At 44.2% G+C, this 22,797-nt stretch overlaps 1 protein-coding gene across 5 annotated transcripts in view; it reads right to left on the reverse strand.

Annotated features, from left to right (window-relative positions):
• The window catches only part of SLCO4A1 (solute carrier organic anion transporter family member 4A1), a 68,397-nt gene extending 46,226 nt beyond the window's left edge, over positions 1-22,171 (reverse strand). For 2 of the 5 annotated variants that reach the window (XM_073682968.1, XM_073682972.1), the window contains exons 1-2: positions 21,774-22,171; positions 5,314-6,198 (exon numbers count right to left, since the gene is read on the reverse strand). In XM_073682968.1, coding sequence (XP_073539069.1) covers positions 5,314-6,109 — 796 coding nt within the window. In that variant the 5' untranslated portion in view covers positions 6,110-6,198; positions 21,774-22,171. Of the gene's footprint in view, positions 1-5,313; positions 6,199-9,532; positions 9,674-12,825; positions 12,907-18,114; positions 18,208-21,773 lie in introns of those variants that run through there. The other 3 variants (XM_073682969.1, XM_073682970.1, XM_073682971.1) reach the window with 3 other exon arrangements.
• Between the last annotated feature and the right edge of the window lie 626 nt (positions 22,172-22,797).

Consider the following 22,797-nt stretch of genomic DNA (forward strand, 5'->3'; position numbering starts at 1 on the left):
TTATCATCATACCGCCAAACAAAAAATGGAATAACACGCAATCAAAAAGATGAATATAAAATAAAAATGGTACAGCGGAAAACGTCATCTCGTCACCCGCAAAAAACAAGCCGCCATACAGCTCCTTCAGCCGAAAAATAAAAAAGTTATAGCTCTCAGAATAAAGCGATGCAAAAAAATATTTTTTTCTATAAAATAGCATTTATTGTGTAAAAGCGCCAAAACATAGAAAAATGATATAAATGTGGTACCGCTGTAAAACGTACTGACCCGAAGAATAAAGCTACCTTATTAATTTTACCACACGCAGAACAGAATAACATTAAAAAAAAAAAAAAAAAAAAAAAAAAAAACAATTCCTGAATTGCTGGTTTTTGTTTATTCTGCCTCCCAAAAATCGGAATAGAAAGCGATCAAAAACTGTCACGTGCCTGAAAATGGCACCAATAAAAACGTCAACTCATCCTGCAAAAAACAAGCCGTCCCATAACTCTGTCGGACAAAATATGGAAAAATTATAGCTCTTAAAATATGGCGATGCAAAAACTAGATTTTACAAAAAAATGTGTCTTTTAGTGTGTGACAGCTGTCCATCATAAAAACCCGATATGATTCTGGTATCGCACCAACCCGAAGAATAAAGTTGTCTAATCACTTATACCGCACGAGGAACAGCGTAAAAAATAAACTCTCGGGTTAGGGTTGTGCTAGGGTTAGGGTTGTGGTTAGGGTTGGGGTTAGGGTTGTGCTAGGGTTAGCGTTGGGCTAGGATTGTGCTAGGGTTAGGGTTGGGGTTAGGGTTGTGCTAGGGTTAGGGTTGGGGTTAGGGTTGTGCTAGGGTTAGAGTTGGGGTTAGGGTTGGGCTAGGATTGTGCTAGGGTTAGGGTTGGGATTTTTTTCAAAAGAAGAAGATGACGATATGGCAACTAGTGTTGAGCGCAAGTGCTCGCTACTTGAGTTTGCATCGGGTACTCAGGTATGCACCATGTATCGCGGGTGCTCGAGTGACATGCTCGAGTCTCCGCCCCATATGCTTCGTGGCCAAAAAAACCTTGCGGGGATTGCCTGCCATGCATGAGCGATCTCCGCATGTTTTCTTTTTTGGGTGTCTAATAACCGTGAAACATGCGGGCAGGGACTCGAGCATGTCACTCGAGCACCCGTGATACATGGTGCATACCTGAGTACCCGATGCAAACTCAAGTAGCGAGCACTTGCGCTCAAGACTAATGACAACTTATTCAATATGATGACCTAATGTTATCAAATTCTGTGTCGTACCTCTGGGTTCAAAATGTTCACTATACCCCTTGATAAAATCCTTGAGGGGTGTAGTTTCCAAAATGAGGTCACTTGTTGGGGGTTTCCACTATTTAGGCACATCGGGGGCTCTCCAAACGCGACATGGCGTCCGCTCTCGATTCCAGCCAATTTTGCGTTCAAAAAGTCACACAGTGCTCCTTCCCTTCTGAACTCTGCCGTGCGCCCAAACACTGCATTTTCCCCACATATGGGGTATCTGCTTACTCAGGAGAAATTGCACAACAAACTGCATGGTGCAATTTCTCCTGTTACCCTTATGAAAAAGCAAAATTGGGGGCTGAAAAACATTTTTGTGGGAAAAATGTGAACATATTATTTTTATGCCTCAGTGTTATAAACTCCTGTGAAACACCTGGGGGTTCAAGGTGCTCACAACACATCTAGATAAGTTCCAAAATGGTGTCACTTGTGGGTGGTTTCCACTGTTTAGGCACATCAGGGGCTCCCCAAATGCAACATGGCGTCCGCTAATTATTTTTATTATTTTACATTCAAAAAGTCAAATGGCGCTCCTTCCCTCCCGAACCCTGCCGTGCGCCCAAACAGTGTTTTTTCCCCACATATGGGGTATCTGCGTGCCCTGGGGAAATTGCACAACAAATTTTGGGGTCCATTTTTCCCTGTTACTCCTCCGAAAAAAAAAAAAAAAAAGGGTCTAAAGTAACATTTTTGTGAAAAAACAGTTAAATGTTCATTTTTTTCTTTCACATTCCAAAAATTCCTGTGAAGCACCTGAAGGGTTAATAAACTTCTTGAATGTGGTTTTGAGCACTTTGAGGGATGTAGTTGTTAGAATGGTGTCACTTTAGGGTATTTTCTGTCATAAAGACCCCTCAAAGTGACTTCAAATGTGATGTGGTCCCCAAAACGAATGGTTTTGTAAATGTTGTTGGAAAAATGAGAAATCGCTGGTCAACTTTTAACCCTTATAACTCCCTACTAAAAAAAAAAATGTTGGTTCCAAAATTGTGATGTAAAGTAGACATGTGGGAAATGTTATTTATTAAATATTTTGTGTGACATATCTCTCTGATTAAGGGCATAAAAATTAAAATTTTGAAAATTGCAAAATTTTCGCCAAATTTCCGTTTTTTTCACAAATAAATGCAACTGATATCGAAGAAATGTTACCACCATCATGAAGTACAATATGTCACGAAAAAACAGTCTCAGAATCAGCGGGATCCGTTGAAGCGCTCCAGAGTAATTACCTCAAAGTGACAGGGGTCAGAATTGTAAAAATTGGCCCGGTCATTAATGTGCAAACCACCTTGGGTTGTAAAGGGGTTAACACCTTACTCTCTGAGGGTATGTGCACACTGAGTTTTGCAGATCGGAGCCTCTCAAAAAAATGCTTGCAAAAAAAAAAAAATAAAAATAATATCACTTAAAAACGCTTGAAAGACTTTTCCTATTCATTTCTATTATAAAATCATTTTGCGGTTTATCTGTTTAGTGTTTTCAAAAATTTTCAGCTTAAGGTTTTGAAAACTCCTAATGGAAAAAAAAGAAAAATAGCTTTCCTTATGGAATCCACTACAAACTGGGCACTGGCCAATCAAAAGGCTGCGAAGAAAAAAAAAAAAAAAAACAACAACTTCAAAAACTCTTCAAAATCACTTCAGGAAACAAAAGCTTGTTGAAGCCTGTTCCCCTAGTAAATTTGTTTTTAACCGCCCCAAAAAAACCTGTGTGTGCACATAGTCTTAAACAGTAGATGACGGTAAATGCAGTTTCAGTGAGTTGCCTTACCATTATGGCACAGAGGTGGAGCGGGCACAGAAGCGCCGCTCGCACCATCACTTGCAGGTGCAAAATAAAAAAAATCCAACATCCGGATCCTTGCTTGTATAAACATATTTTCATTATTACGTAATAATTAAAATTCTGAGATGCACACCATACAGAGAATTAAAATTATTAAACGCATTTCAGAGCAACCTTTTAATCATGGCCCTTGTAGCTGCACTTCTATTATACAGCTGATATTTCAATCCAATATATGAAATTTAGTTCAGACCTTGGCGGTTTAACCTCTTGGATGATGCTGACAATAGTGACCATAGCATCTATGCAGTTTGACAAGGTGGCTCCCTCTGTCGTGCTAATATTGGTCCTCAGATCTGCCCTGTAGAGAAATTCAGTATAAAAAATAATTGCCAAAAAGAGACCAAAAAGTTGTATGTACCCCAAAATAGTACCAGAAAAAGCTACCAGTTGTCTAGCAAAAAAAAAAAAAAAAAAGATTTTTTTTTTATAGTGCAAAAGTAAAAAAAAACAAACATAAAACTATTCATATATGGTATCATAAAATAATGTTACTATGTAATTCATATAACCCTTTTTTTTATCCCCTTCAGAGAATGATGTCACTATAAAATACATACCATCACACAAAATAAACAAACAGTAACAAGTACGGCTTCAAAGACAGAAAAATTAAAAAGCTTTGGCTTGAATATTACAGAGTTGGAGAAAAAAATGCTTCACTTACAAATTCCATCCTAGGCTGCATTGTTGAAGACGCACTCCTCCCATCAACATTTTTATTCTCTTAATATATTGCAATCATATTATAGCACTGTGTACTTACAATTGCTCATTTTGCCTTTTTACCCAGTAAATTACTCTTTTCTCTATATAGAAACAGGAAGTTTCTTGTTCCTACAAAAATCATTCCTCTCTTCAACTCCTGACCCGGCTGCTCCGCTCCTCCCCCTGCCATTGACTTTTGCAGTGACTTATGACTCATACAGGGAAAATTAACCCCCTGTTTCTACATAGAGCTTAGGAAGATTCAGCTACTTAGTTTTTAATCATGTGATGTCACAGGCCTAATGGAAAACAGAAGAATTAGCTGGGTAGAAGGGCAAAATGAGCAATTGTAAGTACACAGTGCTATATAATATGATGATTGCAATATATTAAGAGGATAAACATTTTAATGAGAGTGCTTCTTTAATGGTTTAAACAGTAATACGCACGCCTCTTTCTCCACAGTCAGTCCTTTCCCTTTGCTGGTCGTTCATTCTCAAAAACTGCTCAAATCTGTCTACCAATCTGTCTTCAGTGAGGGATCAAATTTCACCTGTTTATTAAATATATGAAAAGAGGAGGAAGACAGAGGCAGAGAGACACAAAAAAAACTGCTGAGGCTTCTAGTTACTAGAGTTTGCTATGGGGAAACTGCTAAATAATGCAAAGTAATGGCCAGAAATAGTTATTCCTCAAGTACAAACGTCAGGTGATTCTGAATAGTTAAGAAAGGACAGTTGCACGTTAAGGGCGTTGGTCAAAGTAGACAACCAGATAACAGCTAATCGGCAGGTGGGCATTGGACTCCAGTCTGATATATATGATCTATCCTACAGATTAGTACTGCACAATCCTTTATACACTCAATATACTACTCAATAACCAACTAATATAGCTCCAAGGCGGACTTCTTACATTGCAACCACTGCAGACTCTCCATTGCTGGTCTAGTCCATCACCATAAGCATGCAGGAGGGCAGCAATGTATGATCCCTATTTTGGAACTAGAGGGGATTGTCAGCTGGTCACCAACTGCATAGACTTTAAAATAAAGCACAAATGTCTCTCCTGTCCTGTTAGGTGTAGCCAACCCTCAGCTGTGACAAATAAGATTTGCCTAGGTATTCAGCCCCTGGATTTAAACAAGTAAAGATGTTAAAAATGGTAAAGAACTGAAACACAATGTATTACATAGTTGCAGAACTGATAAGGATTAAGCTTTACCAACAGAAAATTGTTCATTCGTAAAAAGTGAAGTTTTACTTCCTCGCTTGGAAACATTCCTTTAAGTTGGCCTCGGGTCATGCAACCTAATCTCCCGTGTGAGGAGTGTATACAACGTGTCTATGGCTCATGGCATAGTACTGACATAGATAAAATTCCAAAAGACGCAGCGCTGTAGGCACCGATGGACAAACATCTGCATCGTATAGATGTTACATGCGCCATACTCACCAATGTATACAGGGGAGTAGCTAGATTTCACATTCTCATCTAAGTAAGTGACCCCCAGTGTGTAAAGTGGTGTGGCGCCAATCCCATGAAGAAACTGTCCCAGCATGAAGACGTATCTGTAGTTGGACAGACTCGAGGCACTTTCTGAGACCTGGTAAGAGTGATTGGAGTAACATACCCCATTATCCTCCGCAAGGTTCACGACGTACACACTAGTGGTGAACTGTGGTAGTGCAAACACCAAAGAACCAATGCCCATAATTAATACTCCCCAGCCCAGCCACCGAGGTTTGTGACCGTTTCCCCCAAAGTAGCTGACAAATGTCAAACACAAGCAAGCTGCAATGTCATAGGAGCTCGCAATCAGTCCAGTATGGTAGCTGTGCAGGTCGAATCTCCGTTCTATGGAGGTGATGACTGTATTGATGAAACCGTTGACCACCATGCCTTGGAGAAAGGAGGCCGCGCACAGGAAGACGAGCACTCCTTTGGATGTGTTAAACACCTGTAAAAAGGACGGTTTGAGGGCTCCCCAGCCGCACAGGTTTTCATTCTCTGATGGGATAAACTTGATCTCACAGGGGTCATCATCGTACAACACTTTCTTTGTAGAGGTCTCCTTGTATAGCGGATCAATATAGGAGTCTGGGGCGGACTTTGACAACAGGGCGTCAACCTGGTCAGTGCTGTCGGGCGTGCCCAGGTCATAGTCACTGACAGTTCGTGAAGCTTCGGAGAAGCAGAGCAGTTCTTGCTTGGAATGGAAGGAACTTTCTGGAGATAGATGTTGGGGCATTTCACAATGAAGCAGCTAGGGAGAGACTTCTACTTTCACCACAGGAAGAACGGTCAGTAAACTTCCGAGAAGGAGAAGAAAAATGTCATCTGTAACAAATCAAATGACAGCAAATATTAAGATACCATAGATATATGCACTAGAAATGTCTGACCAAGACTCAGGTTACAGACTTGAAATGGGATTACCAGGGCTTAAAGGGCTTGACCAACAGATAAAGAATATTTTAGCAAGGGTTCAGACTGGTTAAAAAAATGATGAAAGCAATATGCACCCTCATTGATCTCTTGCAGCTCTTGTTCTGATACTTACTCCATCCCGCTTGTCTCTACTTCCTGCTGCCCTCTCAACCCTCCAGGAATGTCAGGAACTGCCCTCTCGGCCAATCATTGGCCACATCGGTGACCTGCCCCAGCCAGTGATTGGTTGATTCAGCATTTCTTGGGTGTTGAGATAGAAACGTAAAAAGAGACAAGTTGGACCTGGTAAGTATCAGAACGGGAGCGGCAAGGGATCGGTGAGTGTAAGTACAACTTCTCTAATTTTTTTATTTAACAAGCCTGAACCCTTCCAGTATTTGTGAGCCAAAATCAGGAGAGGAACAGTCAGAGGAAAAGTATAATAGAAACCCGTCACCACTTCTGTATTTATCACCCACTCCTGGTTTTGGCATATAAATACTGAGGTAAAATACTGACCAAATACTGAATGTGTGATCGTGGCCAAATTGTGGATATACATCTTTTGACAATATGTCATTGTAGGTCCAAAATAGCATGTTGATTACTTTACTATATCTATCTATTTTTATATTGTTTGGAGCTCATTTTCTCCAATACAGAGCTCCAAAACCCCAGGATAGAAAGATACATGAATAAAGTCTTTTTTTTGCAGCCACCACTAGAGGGAGCTCAGGAGGTTTCTGGATTTTGGTTTATTACTGAATTCAATTGGCAAGTGCTGGGATACCAAAACTGTGTTCAGTCGAAAATTGCATGTAAGCCGCTGTATTGGAAGAGCTATATCATTACACTTTTAAAGGAACATAGCTATATGCGGGCTTGTTTTTTTTGCGAAATGATTTATTAGGTTTAAATGCCACTGTTTAATTCACTATATACCGTAATCTACTTGAAAATGGGAAAAAAAAATTGTTGGGTGAAATGGAGAAAAAAAAAAAAACAAAAAAAAAAAACAAACACACACAATTCTGTCATTATTGCTCAATTTTTGTTTTTACAATATTCCCTGTAAAATAGACCTGGTAAATGTATTCTGCATGTCAGGATAATTCCAGGGAAAACTAATTTTCATAGCTTGCGCTGTCAGTGACGTGCATGAGGTGAGCTGAATTCATTGGACATGAACTCAGCTCATCTGGATGCCGTCACAGCCAGACACAGAGGAGCTTCTCAGTGTCTGCGGCATGGCAAGCTGGATGGCAGCGTTCTGCTACGGTCCAGCCTGTCATGTCAATGTAGCAGACCTGAAGCCATACTGGGAGCCATGGAAAGGTAAGGATGAGGTTGGTTTATTATTTTACTTTTATTGCAGGAGATCGTTGGCTTCAGCTGGAATGGGCGATACGGTAAGTAGAGTTTAATTTAGAACATTAAAGAATTGTGTCTTTATTTCAATTAAAGGACTTTATTCTGGGTGTTTATGTTTTTTTTAACATTCACTATGGGGTTAGTAATGGGGGTGTCTTATAGACGCCGCTCCATTACTAACCTGGGCTTGATGTCAGCTGGCATTATAAGCGGACATCAACCCCAGCCCTATTACCCCACTGCCACCGCTACAGGGCAGTGGGAAGAGCGAGGCTAAGTGCCAGAATTGGCGCATCCTATGGATGCGCTGTTTCTGGGGCGGCTGACGGCTGGTGTTTCTAGCCTGGGAGGGGGCCAATATTCATGGCACCCTTCCTGGGCTATTAATATCAGCCCCCAGCTGTCTGCCTAGCCTTTGCTAGCTATTAAATTAGGGGGGACCCCACGTTATTTTTTTGGGGGGGTTCCCCCATTTTAATAGCTAGTAAAGGCTAGGTATTCAGCTGGGGGCTGATATTAGTAGCCTGGGAAGCTCCGTGGGTATTACCCCCTTCCCAGGCTTCAAACATCTGCCCCAGCAGTCTGCTTAACCTCCGCTAGAGACTAAAATTACGGGGAACCCCACGCCAATTTTTTTTTAAATAAATCCTTTATTTTAACACTAAATGACAAGTACAGTAACCAACACTGTCACTGTACTTATTATATATGTGACTGAGATGTTTCTATCTATCTAATCTATGTGTGATTCTCTATTCTTTCTGTTCTAAATTGTCGGGTACCGATGTATGCCGCTGATGAATTGCCGGCTTTTCAGGTTTCACTGTGAGCACTGTTCCCATCGATTTGGGCAATCACTGTAATGCCACAACCACCAAGGCTGTGACATTACAGTGAGTGGCAGACAATCCCTGCATGATTGGTGCTCTAAATAGCGCCAAACATGCAGGAAGGGGACCCGAGCTCCCGCCCGAGTACCGTGCAAGTGCTCGCTCATCGAGTACCGTGCAAGTGCTCGCTCATCGAGTACCGTGCAAGTGCTCGCTCATAGAGTACCGAGCAAGTGCTCGCTCATAGAGTACCGAGCATGCTCGCTCATCACTACTCTCTAGCAGTGTCTTAGGTAATGAAATATCCCATATAATTATTTTGGATGTTGCTCAATGTTTGCTTGTCAGAAACGTGGGGAGTAAAGATGCACCTTATTCATCATTTTATGACACATTTTGAGGCAAAGGGGAAGAAATATTCGAATGCAGGATTTTGCCAATTTGCATTATGGTACTGGATCAGAACCTGTCCGTCCTTATATTGCTCCATCTACATAGCGGACAATGGACCGAATAAGCTTTACTTGCTAATGGATGTGTGAAACACGCCAGCATTGGATATAAATAGTCAGTGGTGTTACAGTTTTCTTAATTTTAGGGACTTGACTCGGCTGCACTGTTTCTATAGTGATCTCTGAGAAGATAGTGAGCAAAGCAGTAGAAATAGCTTTGGTAGCAGCTAGCAAGCGATAACATATCCAGCACAAGGCCGAGAGCCAAGATTCATAAAATGCTTCTTCACTGGTATTTTCCTGATCTGTCCCCCTGCAGACACTCTTAGGTACAAGAATATTTCTTTTTCTCAAGCAGAGGTACCACGAGCTTAGTGGTTACAGTCACTGTAAGGGGCACAATACACTTGGTGGTCTCTCTCACACTTGGCTGAACACACTTCAAAAGAAGAACATTGCAGGTATATACACAGTCTTTTCCTGGGGCCTGGAAGAATAGGCACCAAACTACTAGTGCTCCAGGAAGTTTTTCCTCATGATTATTTTCCAAATGCCATTATTGCTGTGGGACGAGGGAAGGCTAGCCCTTACCAATATATATCTGCCTTGGAGTTGTTCATGAGGTTGCACCAGCCCCTTGAATGGTGATGACCTGGCGCCTCTGGGTGTAATAGTGACAACTGGGCTGCTACTGTTTTTTCTGATTCTCTGCTGACCACGAGAACCTGTTGCCTAAACACAAGTAATTAAAAAGGTATTGTCAAGGTTGGAAGTTATCCCCAATCAGTGGGATAAAAGATAACTCTGGGTTTGACTGCTGCGACCCTGACCGATCCTGAAAACCAGGGCTCTTCAGAGTAAATGGAGTGGTGATTGATCATACACACAGACGTTCAATTTATTCGTAGGAGAGTGACGAAGACCAGTCGAGTTCAGTTCTCAGCTATGATCGACCATCACTCCATTCACACAGGGTTCTTCATTGTCCCAGTTCTCAGGATATGTAGGGGTCCCAACAGTAAAAGCCCCAGGGAAAGGGAAGTTATCCGTTATTCTATTTATAGGGTGATAAGGTTACGGCCCCCATTAGCAGTAACACAACTTTAAAGAGGACTTATCAGGTCAAAAGTCGACAGTTTTTGCTGTTAATTTATTCCCGCTGCTCCCCTGAGGGTTTCATTTTGTTCTTTTTTTTTTTTTTTTTTTTTTTATATAAAAAAGCTCATATCTCTAGAACTGTATGATGGATTTAAAAAAAAGGCAGCATACTCAGAAGAAGCAGGACTAAAACAAGAGCAAAAACTGTCCACTTTTGACCTGGTGACAGGTCCTCTTCAACATTTAGTAACAGCAGAAACAAACAACCTGTAAAGGAATTCCTATACATGACTCCATTGCTTTTGTCACTTGCACCACATTTTATGTGGTCACACTATCATCTGATCCCTATTACAATAGTCTCTGTATCTCTCTATTAATGCAGCCCCAATGTGGGTTTCCAGTTGCAGGACCTGTCTCTCACTCACCTTACCATCCTCACATAGTGCTGTGTTAGTTGTTGCTCCTCTTCAGATTTCACTCTCTCTCTGCCTTTTTTGTCAGCTCACAGGCATGCTCCTTAGTGGCCAACGGGGCTCAGAATATGACTTTCTCACCTTTGTAACTGCAAGAACTCTTACTGTCACTCCTATTCATTCTTGTCTGGATTACTGCAACTCTGTACTGATCAGTTTCCCTCTTACCAAACTTTTTTCTCTCCAATCTCTCCCGAATGCGACAGCCAGCATCATATTTCTGTTCAGTTGCTACACCAATAACTCCACTCTGTACCAGTCATTGCTCTGGTTACCCATCCACTACAGAGTACAATATAAACTTATTTCTCTCACTCACAAAACTCTCCTAGTTCTGCACCACCCTACATCTCCTCCCTCATCTCTGTCTACCCACGCTTTCCATTCTGCAACTGATCTAAAGACTAAAATTCTCCATAATCCGAACCTCAAACTTCCATCTCCAAGACTTCTCTCATGCTGTGCCAGTTTTCTGGAATGCACTACCCCGGATAACCCGATTAGTACCTAGCATGCTTTTGAAAAAAAAAAACAAAAACAAAAAAAAACACACACCTCTTTAGTGAAGTGGATAGGCTTGTCTAATCTAACTCTTCCCTGTTCTCACTTTATACATTTTCCTCAGAATCTGGTCCCTCTTATTCATCTGTCTCCACATCATTCATGCGCCCAATAGCACTTGGTAACTCTACTTAGATACTGGCTGATGACCAGACCATGCAGCTTTATCTGAAAACCCTGATTTATTATAATGATGGTTGGACCATACAAGACAAGCACGTTCTACCTATTGTATCCCCCCCCCCCCCCATTTCCCTATAGATTGTAAGCTTGCCAGCAGGGCCCTCACTCCTCCTGTAATCAGGGCTGTGGAGTCTGTAAGCCAAACATCCGACTCAGACTCCTCAATTTCGCTGACTCCGACTCCCGACTCCACAGCACTGCCTCACTACTGAGTATGTACATAAAGTGCGGCACAGATTCATCTCAACTAAAAGCCTAGATCCTTAGATCAGAAACAGAACAGACATTTATAGGACATTTCATAACTTTCACAAATTCTTAGGCTATGTGCCCACAATGCAGAAATGCTTCGGATTTTTCCTGAGCGTTTCTGCATCTCCCCTGGCAGAAAAAAAGCATGCGGATTGTACATGCGTTTTTCCTGCCAAGGGACATGCGGATGTTAAGCGTTCTTCACATCCGCATTTCAGCATGCGGGTTGACAAGCGCTTTCCAAGCGATTTTAGCATCACTTGGAAAGTGCTTGTCAACTTGGTCACACTATATAAATCCATGCAGCCGGCATGGACTTATATAGTGTGACCGTAAAGAATGTTTAAAAATAAAAAAATAAATCTATACTTACCTTCTGATGGCCCCCGGTGTCTTGCTTCCCTCCGTTCTCCCTTGCTGGCAGATCGCGGTACACTGAAGGCCCTGCCAACGTCAGCATCGCGTGACCCGTCACATGACTATGACATCAACGCAGGTCCTTCAGTCCATCGCGAGCTGCCGGCAAGTGAAGACAAGGAGAGCGGGGGCCATCAGAAGGTAAATATAACATTTATTTTTTATTTTATTCTTTTTTTTCACAGGTTCTCCTCTCCTCCACACCCGGGTACCATCCGCACATTGAACGCATGGAATGCGCATCTACATATGCAGTGATGCGGATTCCATGCATTCAAATGCAAGTCAATGGCGTCGAAAACGCCGCGCGTCCGCAAAATAATTGGTAGTGCTGCGTTTTTTTGCGCAATGATAATCCGCAGCGGAAATTTCCGCAGCATGTGCACAGCACATGCGGATTATCATTGGGGAACATGGCAGGCCTTCTACCATGCGTTTTTTAAGCGTAGCTGCAACATTTTTGCCGCTGCGAAAACGCTTAAAAAACGCATCGTGGGCACACAGCCTTATGAAAACATTTACAGCACATACTGCATTGAACTACTGTACCCAATTAATTATATATTTTAGGAGTCGGAGTCGGTCCATTTTATACTGACTCCAAATCCGACTCCACCAGAATGGACACCGACTCTACAGCTCTGCCTGTAACTGCTAAATTATGCATTATTCTGTAAAGTCTGATATGGTCTGTACATATCCCAGCTCAATTGTACAGTGCTGCGGAATACGTTGGTGCTATAGCAATAAAATTATTATTATAACGATGATACGGCACCACCAGGATGTACTATTGGAAGAAGACAAGCCGGCGGAGCCAGGATGATACTCTGGGCAACATTTTGCTCTGAAACCCTGAGTTCTGGCATTGATATGGATGTGACATGTACCACCTACCTTATCACTGTATAGCAGTATTCCCCAATATCAGTGGCCTCTTTCACCAGGATAATGCACTCCTCCTGCCACACTGCAAAACTTAATCAGGAATGTTATAAGGATAGCTAGGTCTTCAAATTCATATTCCCCAGTTCTCAATACAATAATATAATGTTTATAGAGGCAAGACCTCGCAACTTTTTAAGGGGTTTTCCCCATTTCCAAGATTCTATCCCAATATATAGTAGGTGTAATAATAATAGCAAATACCTCCAATTAGAAAGGTAGTATAGTTCTTCTAATTCGCTATGTCACTTCCACCATGTGCAGGGCATTGCAGTACCTTAGGTATCCATGGTTACGACCACTCATATAGTGACAGTTAGTTGTTAGTGATCGTAACCATGGATACCCAAGATGCTGCAATGGGGATGGAATCCGCCTGAGAAAGACGTCGTGTGTGTAGCACCCCGAGGGCTCGGCTGCTACATTGGTATTGCACCTCAAACCAGAGGTGTGATATTCCACTCCCGGGTAAGGATGGAGTGTGGACTAGGGCTCGGTAGGCTGCATGCATCACACACACCCCATTTCCGAGGGACAGCTCAACGGTGCTCCCACTAGACAGAAGTGCAGGCACGACAGCATCTGTCCCTGGCTGGAGTGGGGGGGGGGGGGGGGGGGGGGGAGTACACCCAGTGGTGTAGGAGCAGATAGGGGTGGGTCTCTGGGCATAGGTAGGAGCCCATTGGTTGCTAGTCACCTGGGCTCACACATAAGGGAGGTATATAAGGTGGGCACCATCTTAGTTCAGTCAGTGCAGTCTGAGGAGAAGTGACAGGGAGCAGAGCCCCTGCATGGGCTCTGCTCCGCAGGCAGGCCTTGTCAGGAGGCTGGAGCCTGAGACAGAGAGAAAGGAGAATGAACAGAAAGGACAGTAAGAAAGGAAGCAAGGAACAGGAACACAGAGAAAGGCCCAGAGACACAAGGACAGAAGGAACCCCATATGCCCAGGAGATACAGGGTAAAGGGTTGGCAGAGCAGGGTACCGGAACCCAAATTGGTGGAGGCGACTAATCCTCAGCCAAAACCGGAGGTTGTGACCACATCTTGGTGCGACCCCTCACTACATCCACCAGGAAAGCATACCACATAGGGTCAGGGAAACCGGAGAGAGGTTTCGCCAACAGAAGGCCCGAGGAAGCTGGACAAAGGTGGGTCACTGGTGGGGACGGCCAGAGAAAGGAAAGGAAGGGAGTCCTGTGCCACGCTCTGGAATTGCCTGGGAGTTGGTCGAGCCCCCTGCCTGGTGGACGCAGCACGGCTTGGGCAGTCACCGCCGGTACCGAGGTGACTAGGACCAGTAAAGAACTGTGGGTAAAGCATTGGAAACTGCAACCACACGTCTCTGTGTTTCATCGCCGCACCAGCACCATTAGTACTGGGACGCTCACACCATTACCACCATCATCCACATTAGCTGCCCTGAGGCAATACTTCTCCCGTGGGGAGTTATCCCATACAACACCAGCCTCAGCGGTCTGCAGCGCAGCGGCGGTCCCCACTGACTGCAATCCACGGGTGGCGTAGTCAGACATTGTTATTACCCAAGACCGCCACTGGTTTGACCGCCCTGGGCACGGACCGGGTCACCGCCACGGAGAACTACAACCCCCAGCGATCCGGCTCCGGGTATCCCCCTGCACAGCACAGGCCCAGGGGGCGCGTCATGTGCACAAGGTGGCCCTTTAGGCACCAAGATGCGACTGTTACCTTTACCCTCTAAGGCCACACATCATTGCCTAGGTGTACCTTTAAGGCATAGCCTCATCACACGCCATGGCTGCTTATTATGGGAATGCCACTTTAGGCCATTAACAGACAGATGAGGTTGGGGGTATGCGCTGACGTGTCGCACGACAGCATTTCTATGAAAACCAGCACAACAAAAATATTAGTGTAACTTGTTGTCAGGTGACTATTATAGAGCTGTGGTTTAGCAGTAAATAAAACAGACAAGTCACCCACAAGTTGTACGTCACGTGAGAGTTGTAATGAAGTCTATAGTAAGTGTTTCATGAAAATCCAACATATTTGGAAGCATTTGCGACTGTGTTACAGTATGTCGCAGCTGCAGAAAATCATTACCTCCGATGTTGCAATTTGATGCTGTGATCTCAGTGTCCCCGTGTAGACACAGCCTAAGGCCTCTTTCATGCGTCCTGATATTTCCGGTACTGGAAAAAACAGTACCAGAGATATCAGTGTCCGTGTGCACCAGTGTGGCATACGTGTGCCGCATCAGGAGCACACTGCGCTCACGGAGCATTGTCCTATCACTCAATGAGCTCAGCGCAGTTCCGGGGTCCGATCGCTGCAGGAGTCATTCTCCCCGGCTCCTCGGCATGAGCGGTTGCATGGATTACAGCGGGGGAACACGTAGAACAGGTGGGTATAAGGATTTTTTTATTTTATTCTTATTTTTACAATTGGACACTGTGGGAGCAGACTACTACTCTCAACACTGTCCCCTGCTGGTGCTGATCGCAGCGCCAGCAGGGAACAATGATGAGGGCAGCGTTCAGCACCCGGCGCTTGGGAACAGCGCTAACCGTACCGCTGATTCCCAGGCGCCGGTACGTGTCCCACTGATGACAAACACGTCATCAGTGTGGGACGTTTTGCGGCCCTCGCAGCGGATAAAAAAACGGACATGTCATTGTGCTTTGCCTATGGAAACACACTGACGTGTGCACAGACCCATTCATTTGAATGGGACTACGTGTGTATGTGTCTCCAGTACGTGTGGAAACGGACACCACACGTACCAGACACATTGACGTGTGAAAGAGCCCCCAGATTTACATTTTTTTTTTATATCTTAATGCAAAATTAGCAGCCAATCAGATTCTGGTAAGATCATTAGGAAATGTCTGTGATGTAGGACACAAGTTTTGTAGCAAACAGACCACTTCCTCTCCAGCAAGAGCAGAAATACCGTACATATGAAGGAAGGCTGCTACTTGTGGTTCTGTTATGTGTCACTAACAGGAATAACTAATGGGGGGGGAGGGTAAACGGACACAGCAGTAATGACTAAACACCTCGGCCCGTCCAAACACTGTTCTGTCATTACATTATTAGTACATGGAGATCACTGGGGACAAATTTGGTTTGCAAATGTATGGTAAATGATGACACCCAGACTGTGACTATAATAATACCACTTTCATGAACACAGGCGGGTGTGAGGAGACTTAGGGTTCGTTTACACTGTCCGTCCTGGTAAATGAAAGCTGATCGACTACATGAAGCCGATCAGTGGTCGTTTAACAACCTGTTTATACTGCCAGACCGCATTTCCACAAGCATAAAACAATCATTAATAGTGCTCACACGAGCGTATAACACAACCGAGTGCTATGCGATGTTTATCGGATAACACTCGGATCAGTGTTATTCTATGGGGCAGCTCAGATATGCGATTTTTTTTCTCATGCCGATTCGGAGCAAGCTGCGAGACTCGGATCACATGCACCCATACAAGTCTATGGGTGAATGTGAAACATCGGAGTGCACTCGGATGTCATCCAAGTGCAGAGAGATTACCCGGATACAGGCAATTGAGAAGATAGAAAAATTACTTTCTCTGTCTACTCTGTCCGCACCTGTACTCCGATTCTCTCATGCGAGACAATTGGATCCCACTCAAATCAAACTCTGACAGAGTTTAATCCGAAAGGATTTGCATAATTAGCCCTGATTCTCTGTGACCTGGGTCTTAAGATCAGTCTATGTGCATAGAATATCACTGTTCTTGGCAGCACATGTCCTGATCACATGAACAATGATTTTTTCAGGAAGACATTTTGCTCAGCCAAGGAGTTTTTTGTTCGTTCTTGTGGGTGATTGGCAGCTTGTTTACATTGCCCAATTATAGGGAAATGAGCGTTCCTAGGAAATCTCATTCCCAATACTTGGCCAATTTAAATGCACCCTAAGGACCCGATTCCACCAGAATTCTGTTGTAAAACTGTTTGAAATCTCGCAAAGTTTTGCAACTTTGGTGTTTTTATGCCAGTCGTGGACAACCCTAGACAGCTTCACAAGGAGGGACATGGTTGAGAGCATCCAGCAAATTCATCATAATTTACACAGCAAAAGTGGCGTAAATTATGACAGAAACATCCAGCCAGAACGGAAACACATGGCAGCCGAAAGGTGCGTAAAACTCATTAAGAGGCGCTTGTATTTTAAGGAATTTGGCACGTCTTACTGCAGTGCCCCCTTCATCAAAACTGGAGCACAAACGACAGGCTTAGATAGAAAGATTGAACAGCACAGTATCACATGATAGGTTTAGATACAGCAGCTTAGCCGCATAGTATCACAAAATAGGATTAGATACACAATTTAGTAGTACAGTATCACACAAGAAAGGATCAGATACAGCACCTCAGCAGCACAGTATCACAGACAGGATCAAACAGTATCAGAAGCGCAGTATGACACATGATAGGATTAGATACACAGTAGTAACAATATGTTTAGATAAAGTATTCAAGCAGCACTGTATCACAAATTAGAGGTTTAGATACAGCAGATAAGTATCACAAATGATAGGATTAGATATAGCAGCACAGTATCAACAAATTATGGGCTTAGATGCAGCAGAGGAATATCACACACAATATGAATTGCTGTAAACTATCCTAAGTATGTATCACACATGACAGGCTTTGATATAGCAGCTCAGCCACCCAGTATCACACATGATAGGCTTAGATATTTTATTATATTGGGCTTAGATGTAGCAGAGGAGTATCACTCATGATATGATATGATGTGCAGTATTGCACATAATGAGCTTATAGTTCAGCAACACAATATCACACATAAAATAAATTAGATACAGCAATTCAACAGTGCCGTAACATTACATATTAGGCCTAGCTACACAGCATCACACACATAGGCTTAGATACACTCACTTATCATGACATTTTCATTGAAGATTCTGTAAATCAGTAACATGATGGGGGATGTAGTGCTGTGTGGTTCTGTGATAGTCCCTATGATACTAACTACTGAGCTGTGCATATAGGTGTATCACATAGGCTTAGATACGCATCTCAGCAGCACACTGTCTGTTAGTCATTTTCAGGGTAAAAATTCTATTAGTGACTAATAATCAGATCTGCACCATATAACGCCAGCGATCGGCTCGTGGTTTTCCTTGACGCTTTTATTCTTTTATGACACATTTAACCTTTTACTAACTGTCATCGGTAACAATTCACTTCCTACCAGATCGTGACAGCAGAGGGATCACTCAGCGGCAGGTGCCTGACCGGCAGTAACCTCCAGCCGTCAGACTTCCGGTGTAGGCGGGCGCTGTCTGGCATCATCATACGATGCTCAACTGTCAGGGAGCAGCTAATCAGCGCGCCCAGCATCTCCTGGCGCAGCCCATCAGACCAGAAGATGATATTAATGCAGACAACAGCAGAAAACGATAAAGTCCCAGCTCTGGGCAACCTAGTGACGGGCCGAGCCTCAGCAATGCCATACAGTGTGCATATGACGGTCCGGCTACCCTGCCGCCCACCACAGAATAAACTCTTCCCATAAGGAATATAATGCCGAACACTCAGTAACAAAGATCATATATGTGTCCATAATAATGGCAATTATAGCCCCTATATAAATAACTGATGGAAGCCTCAGATCTGCTGTGCCGCCATATACTGCATAGTACAATCAGCACACACCCTGCTCTTGTGACCTACATTAGACTAGTACACATAGATCGGTCAGGATAATCAATAAGACAGCACTATGTGCCTGGCTCCAAGTCCATAAATCCGATTTAATCAGAAAGAAAGTGACCAGCGACATGCACTAAGAAATAATGAGAAAGCAATTCCATAATTGATAGGAAAACTGAGCAAAGAAAAAAAAAAAAAAAATCTACTGGGCTATCAAGGGTTAACTAGTAATGTTTAAAAGGGACAGTACGAGATCTGCTTATTGCTAGAGAACAAAGGGAGGGTTGTCCCTGCAGCTGGGACCTGTCCCTGAGGATGATGAGATTTCCTTGGCTTTCCCGACACTTCGCCTCAGAAGATGAGCGAGGTCGCCTCATAGGATGAGCGCATCTCACACATCACCCATCGCTCCGGATGGAGAATACTTCACGCGGAGCAGTAATTCCCTCTGGACCGGCTGCCATTATATGGACTGTCCCACAGGCAGCAGATTCCTCATATGCAGACCCATTCCTATTCAGCTTCCTTTTACCCATCATGAGGGGCAGGATTGGGGGAGTTGGGTGAAATGTGATGTTATACACAGAGGGGAGCAGCTCCTGAGCCAGCTTACTTGCCAGATTCAACACCTGGCCAAATGGGAGGCTCTTGTATATGGCACGTGCATGCTGCCACCAGAAATTGTACCCATAGTAGTGCCCTATTACAGACCATGCCCCTTCCATTACTGGTTTCCTGCCATCTGAATGTGATTGAATGCCGGGACTCCACTGACTGAGCATTCAAGCGTCATGCACAAGAAATATTTTGTCAGGAGGCTTTGGCGACACCTCTGCCACCTATTCCAGGAGTTCCCACTTTTCCAGCAGTCCCTCAGATGTTCAAGGATCAGAGCCTCCAGGAGGACGTTGTGACTGAGCGATCACTAGTGTGACCATCACCAGGTAGCAAATCCTGGGTGCACGAGGTGGAGTGCTGCCAACAACCATGACTGGATGACACGTGCTCCAGGGCCTCCATCACCCAACCTCCCTGATGGCCATGAAGTGGATCCTATCCAGCCAAGAAGGGGTAGACAAGGGTCATGCCTGCGTGCGGCTCAGGTGCTGCGCACATTCACATCTTCTCTCATACGTGCCCGTGATACAGAGTCCAAAGGTAGGATAGGGACCCTCGTCATCATAGAAAGGGTTTTCAGGAAAGAAGAAATGGCAGCCCTTCTTTTTGAAACAGTGCCACACCTGTCCATGGGTTGTGTCCGGTATTACAGCTAGGCTCCATTAGGCTGAGGCAACACAGCGATTATGCCTATGGCACAGATCGTGTGGCCAAAGATCACTCTATGCGGGTTAGTGCAATCGCGACAAATAAGCAAAAAAAAAAAATTAAAATAGTTCTGACTTTTTGCGACTTGCTTGTCGTAGTCTCGGTATTTTGCGAGCCGCAAGTTCCACAGGCAAAAATCATTGCGTAATCCCAGCTTTAAGGGGGTTCGCCTGTGAAAACAAGTGATGACCTATCCACAAGTGACAATTTACTGGTCTGTTGTGGTCCGACCACTGGGATCGGCACCAATCGGCAAAATGGGGAACTTCTATACCGGGTAGAATGAAGCGGAGGTGCCTGACCAACGCTCCATTCATTCCATATGGAGCTGTTGGAAAAAACGGGCGTAGCAATGAGCAGCCCCATAGTAATGAATGGAGCGGAGGTAAAGCATGTGCACTGCCGCTCCATTCTAAAAGGGTTAATAGTTCTTCATTCTGCCAATCGGTACCAGTCCCAGGGGTGGAACCCCCACCGAACAATAAAGGTGCTTTCACACTGCGTTTTGTCCTATGCTCGTTGGCCTTGTCGGGGCTTATATCTGAACCCCCAGCAAAACAGGATTTGGACGTATGCACCAATGGGACCATTGACTATAATGGTGCTAAAAGGAGTCACAGTGTGCTCTGTCGTGCATTATTTTCAGGCATATACGACTATTGGAGGCAGACACTCCGACGCAGTCTGCTATATCTGAGTGTCCAGCTTCAGTAGGTATATTTGCCTGAAAATGATGTACAACAGAGCACACGGTGACGCCTTTAGCACCATTATAGTCAATGGTCCCATTGGTGCATACGCCCAAATCCTGTTTTGCTGGGGGTTCAGACGTAAGACCCGACAGGACCATTGAATGTTGCGAAGACCGCAGTGTAAAAGGACTCTTTCACCCCTTTAAAGTGAATAGGGCTGAACTGCAATACCACTCACATCCTGTGGACAGGTGTGGCGCTTTTTTAAAAATAAAACAGCCACGTTTCTGCCTTCCCGGACCACCCCTTTAACTTGGCCCTGCACCTATCTATTGGGTGATCTGATCTGTCATCATCATTGGGTATCCTGCATAGTTATCCTTGTGGTCCTGAAATAGAAATTTATAGGGGTGATTGACCCTGACAGACAATCCCCACCATGAACTTCTCATTTTCCAGGACAACTTAGTACAATCTACCCCTATCTCTGAGATCACTAATATCCCTGCTCCTCTGATCTTTTTTGTCAGAACTGAAAGAGAAACTTCCGCCGGTGTTACATGCACATGGTCACATCGCAGGGAGTGAGTCACCGATCGAGTCACCGATCGGCTGAGTGCACTGTACCTATAAAGGGGCCGGGAGGACACCATTATATTAGATCATTCGCTGGTTTTAGTATCTAAGGCCACATTCACACGTTCAAATACTGATGTGAAATACTGAAAGTGTGAACATGGCCTAATTACGGATCTCATCATGTCAAGATCTCTGCTGCTGTCAGTGAAAGAGAACATTGAAGAGAAGGATATAGTACTTCTCACAGTGAAGGGAGTCTCATATTTTAGCACAAGCCCCTGTAGGACTGTCTACACCCATGGCTGGGAGATGTATTAGGAGGAGAAGGTTTCTTCCTTTTTTCCTGCAAGAACAGTTCTATTCTCTGACAGCAAGCAGAGATTGTGAAGATGAGAAGAAAAAGCACTGATGCGGGCCATGGCACTTGTCATAGGGGGCGCTGGCTGTGACTCTGGGGGGTGCATTTGTAGTGATGGAGAAAGACCATCCGTAAATATAAATTAAGGCAGCAGCCATGAGACACATGCTCCCAGTGCTGTGACATCATTGCTGCCGACAGACAAACGTACGCACGATGCACACAGACAGATAGGACATGTACCTGTGTTTGGCGATGGATGCTGGGGACGCCCCTGTAATGATGGATCGCCTGGTCCACCCCGCTCACCTCTGCTTCTCCTCTGTCTCGCACTCTGTTCCCATTCACACACCGCGCCCCTCCCTTCATCCCTGATCGACATCTCATTCAGCCAATCAGTCGCGCCGCTCCGGCGGCACCTGCAGTCTTTCAGCCAATGAGAATCTTGAACACGGCGAGCCCCTAACTGTTCAGTGACATTTGGCCGCTCGCCGACGTCGAATGCAGAGAGCGCTCCCAGCTAAAAAGCGTGACGTCACCACGCCCCACCTATCAGCTAGAAATAGATTGAGAAGAGCTGCGGCGAGGTGCGTGCAGGTGTGAGGTAGAGCGCGACATCACGTGATCCAGTCACGTGTCCAAGAGCCAGAGAGCGCGGAATCGAGTTGACGAAATGGCACGTAGGGTTTTCCTGAGGTAATTTCTCGACGACGACGCTGCTGATGTGGGAGATTTAGTTTCCCACTAGTTCAGTCATTTGTCTGACGCGTTTACATTATTATTTTTACTTTATTAACAGCTCCTTCTTTTGCATTTACTGAAAATTTTGAATTGATGTAGTACAAGAATTGATTAAGTACGAGTCTTAAAAAAGGGGGAAAAAATATTTTTATTAAACAAATTACTTTTTTCTCCAATACAAAAATAAATAAAAATTAGAATATTTGTAGCTCAACGTCCATAAAAATTTGATCTGTGAAAATGTAAAATTATTCGGCCGTAAAAAAAATGTAATTGATGTTTTTAGGTTGTCACTAGTGATGAGCGAGCATCACTCGTTGCTCGGGTCGAGCAAATCATAATGCTCGGTCCGAGCAACGAGCCCAATGTAAGTCTATGGGAAACTCGAGCATTTTTCCGGCGGCTCCCCCCGGCGGTCTGCAGAGGGCCTAAAAATTGCGCAAATCGATGGGAACAGCATGGGGAAGACCCGTGGAAGCATTTCTGACTCACAGGTCACTGCTGTCAGCAATGTTGTCAGTTATTA

Source organism: Phyllobates terribilis, unplaced genomic scaffold (assembly GCF_046119375.1).
Source record: "Phyllobates terribilis strain yellow unplaced genomic scaffold, ASM4611937v1 Scaffold_5__5_contigs__length_657084704, whole genome shotgun sequence".
NCBI classification, from domain to species: domain Eukaryota; kingdom Metazoa; phylum Chordata; class Amphibia; order Anura; family Dendrobatidae; genus Phyllobates; species Phyllobates terribilis.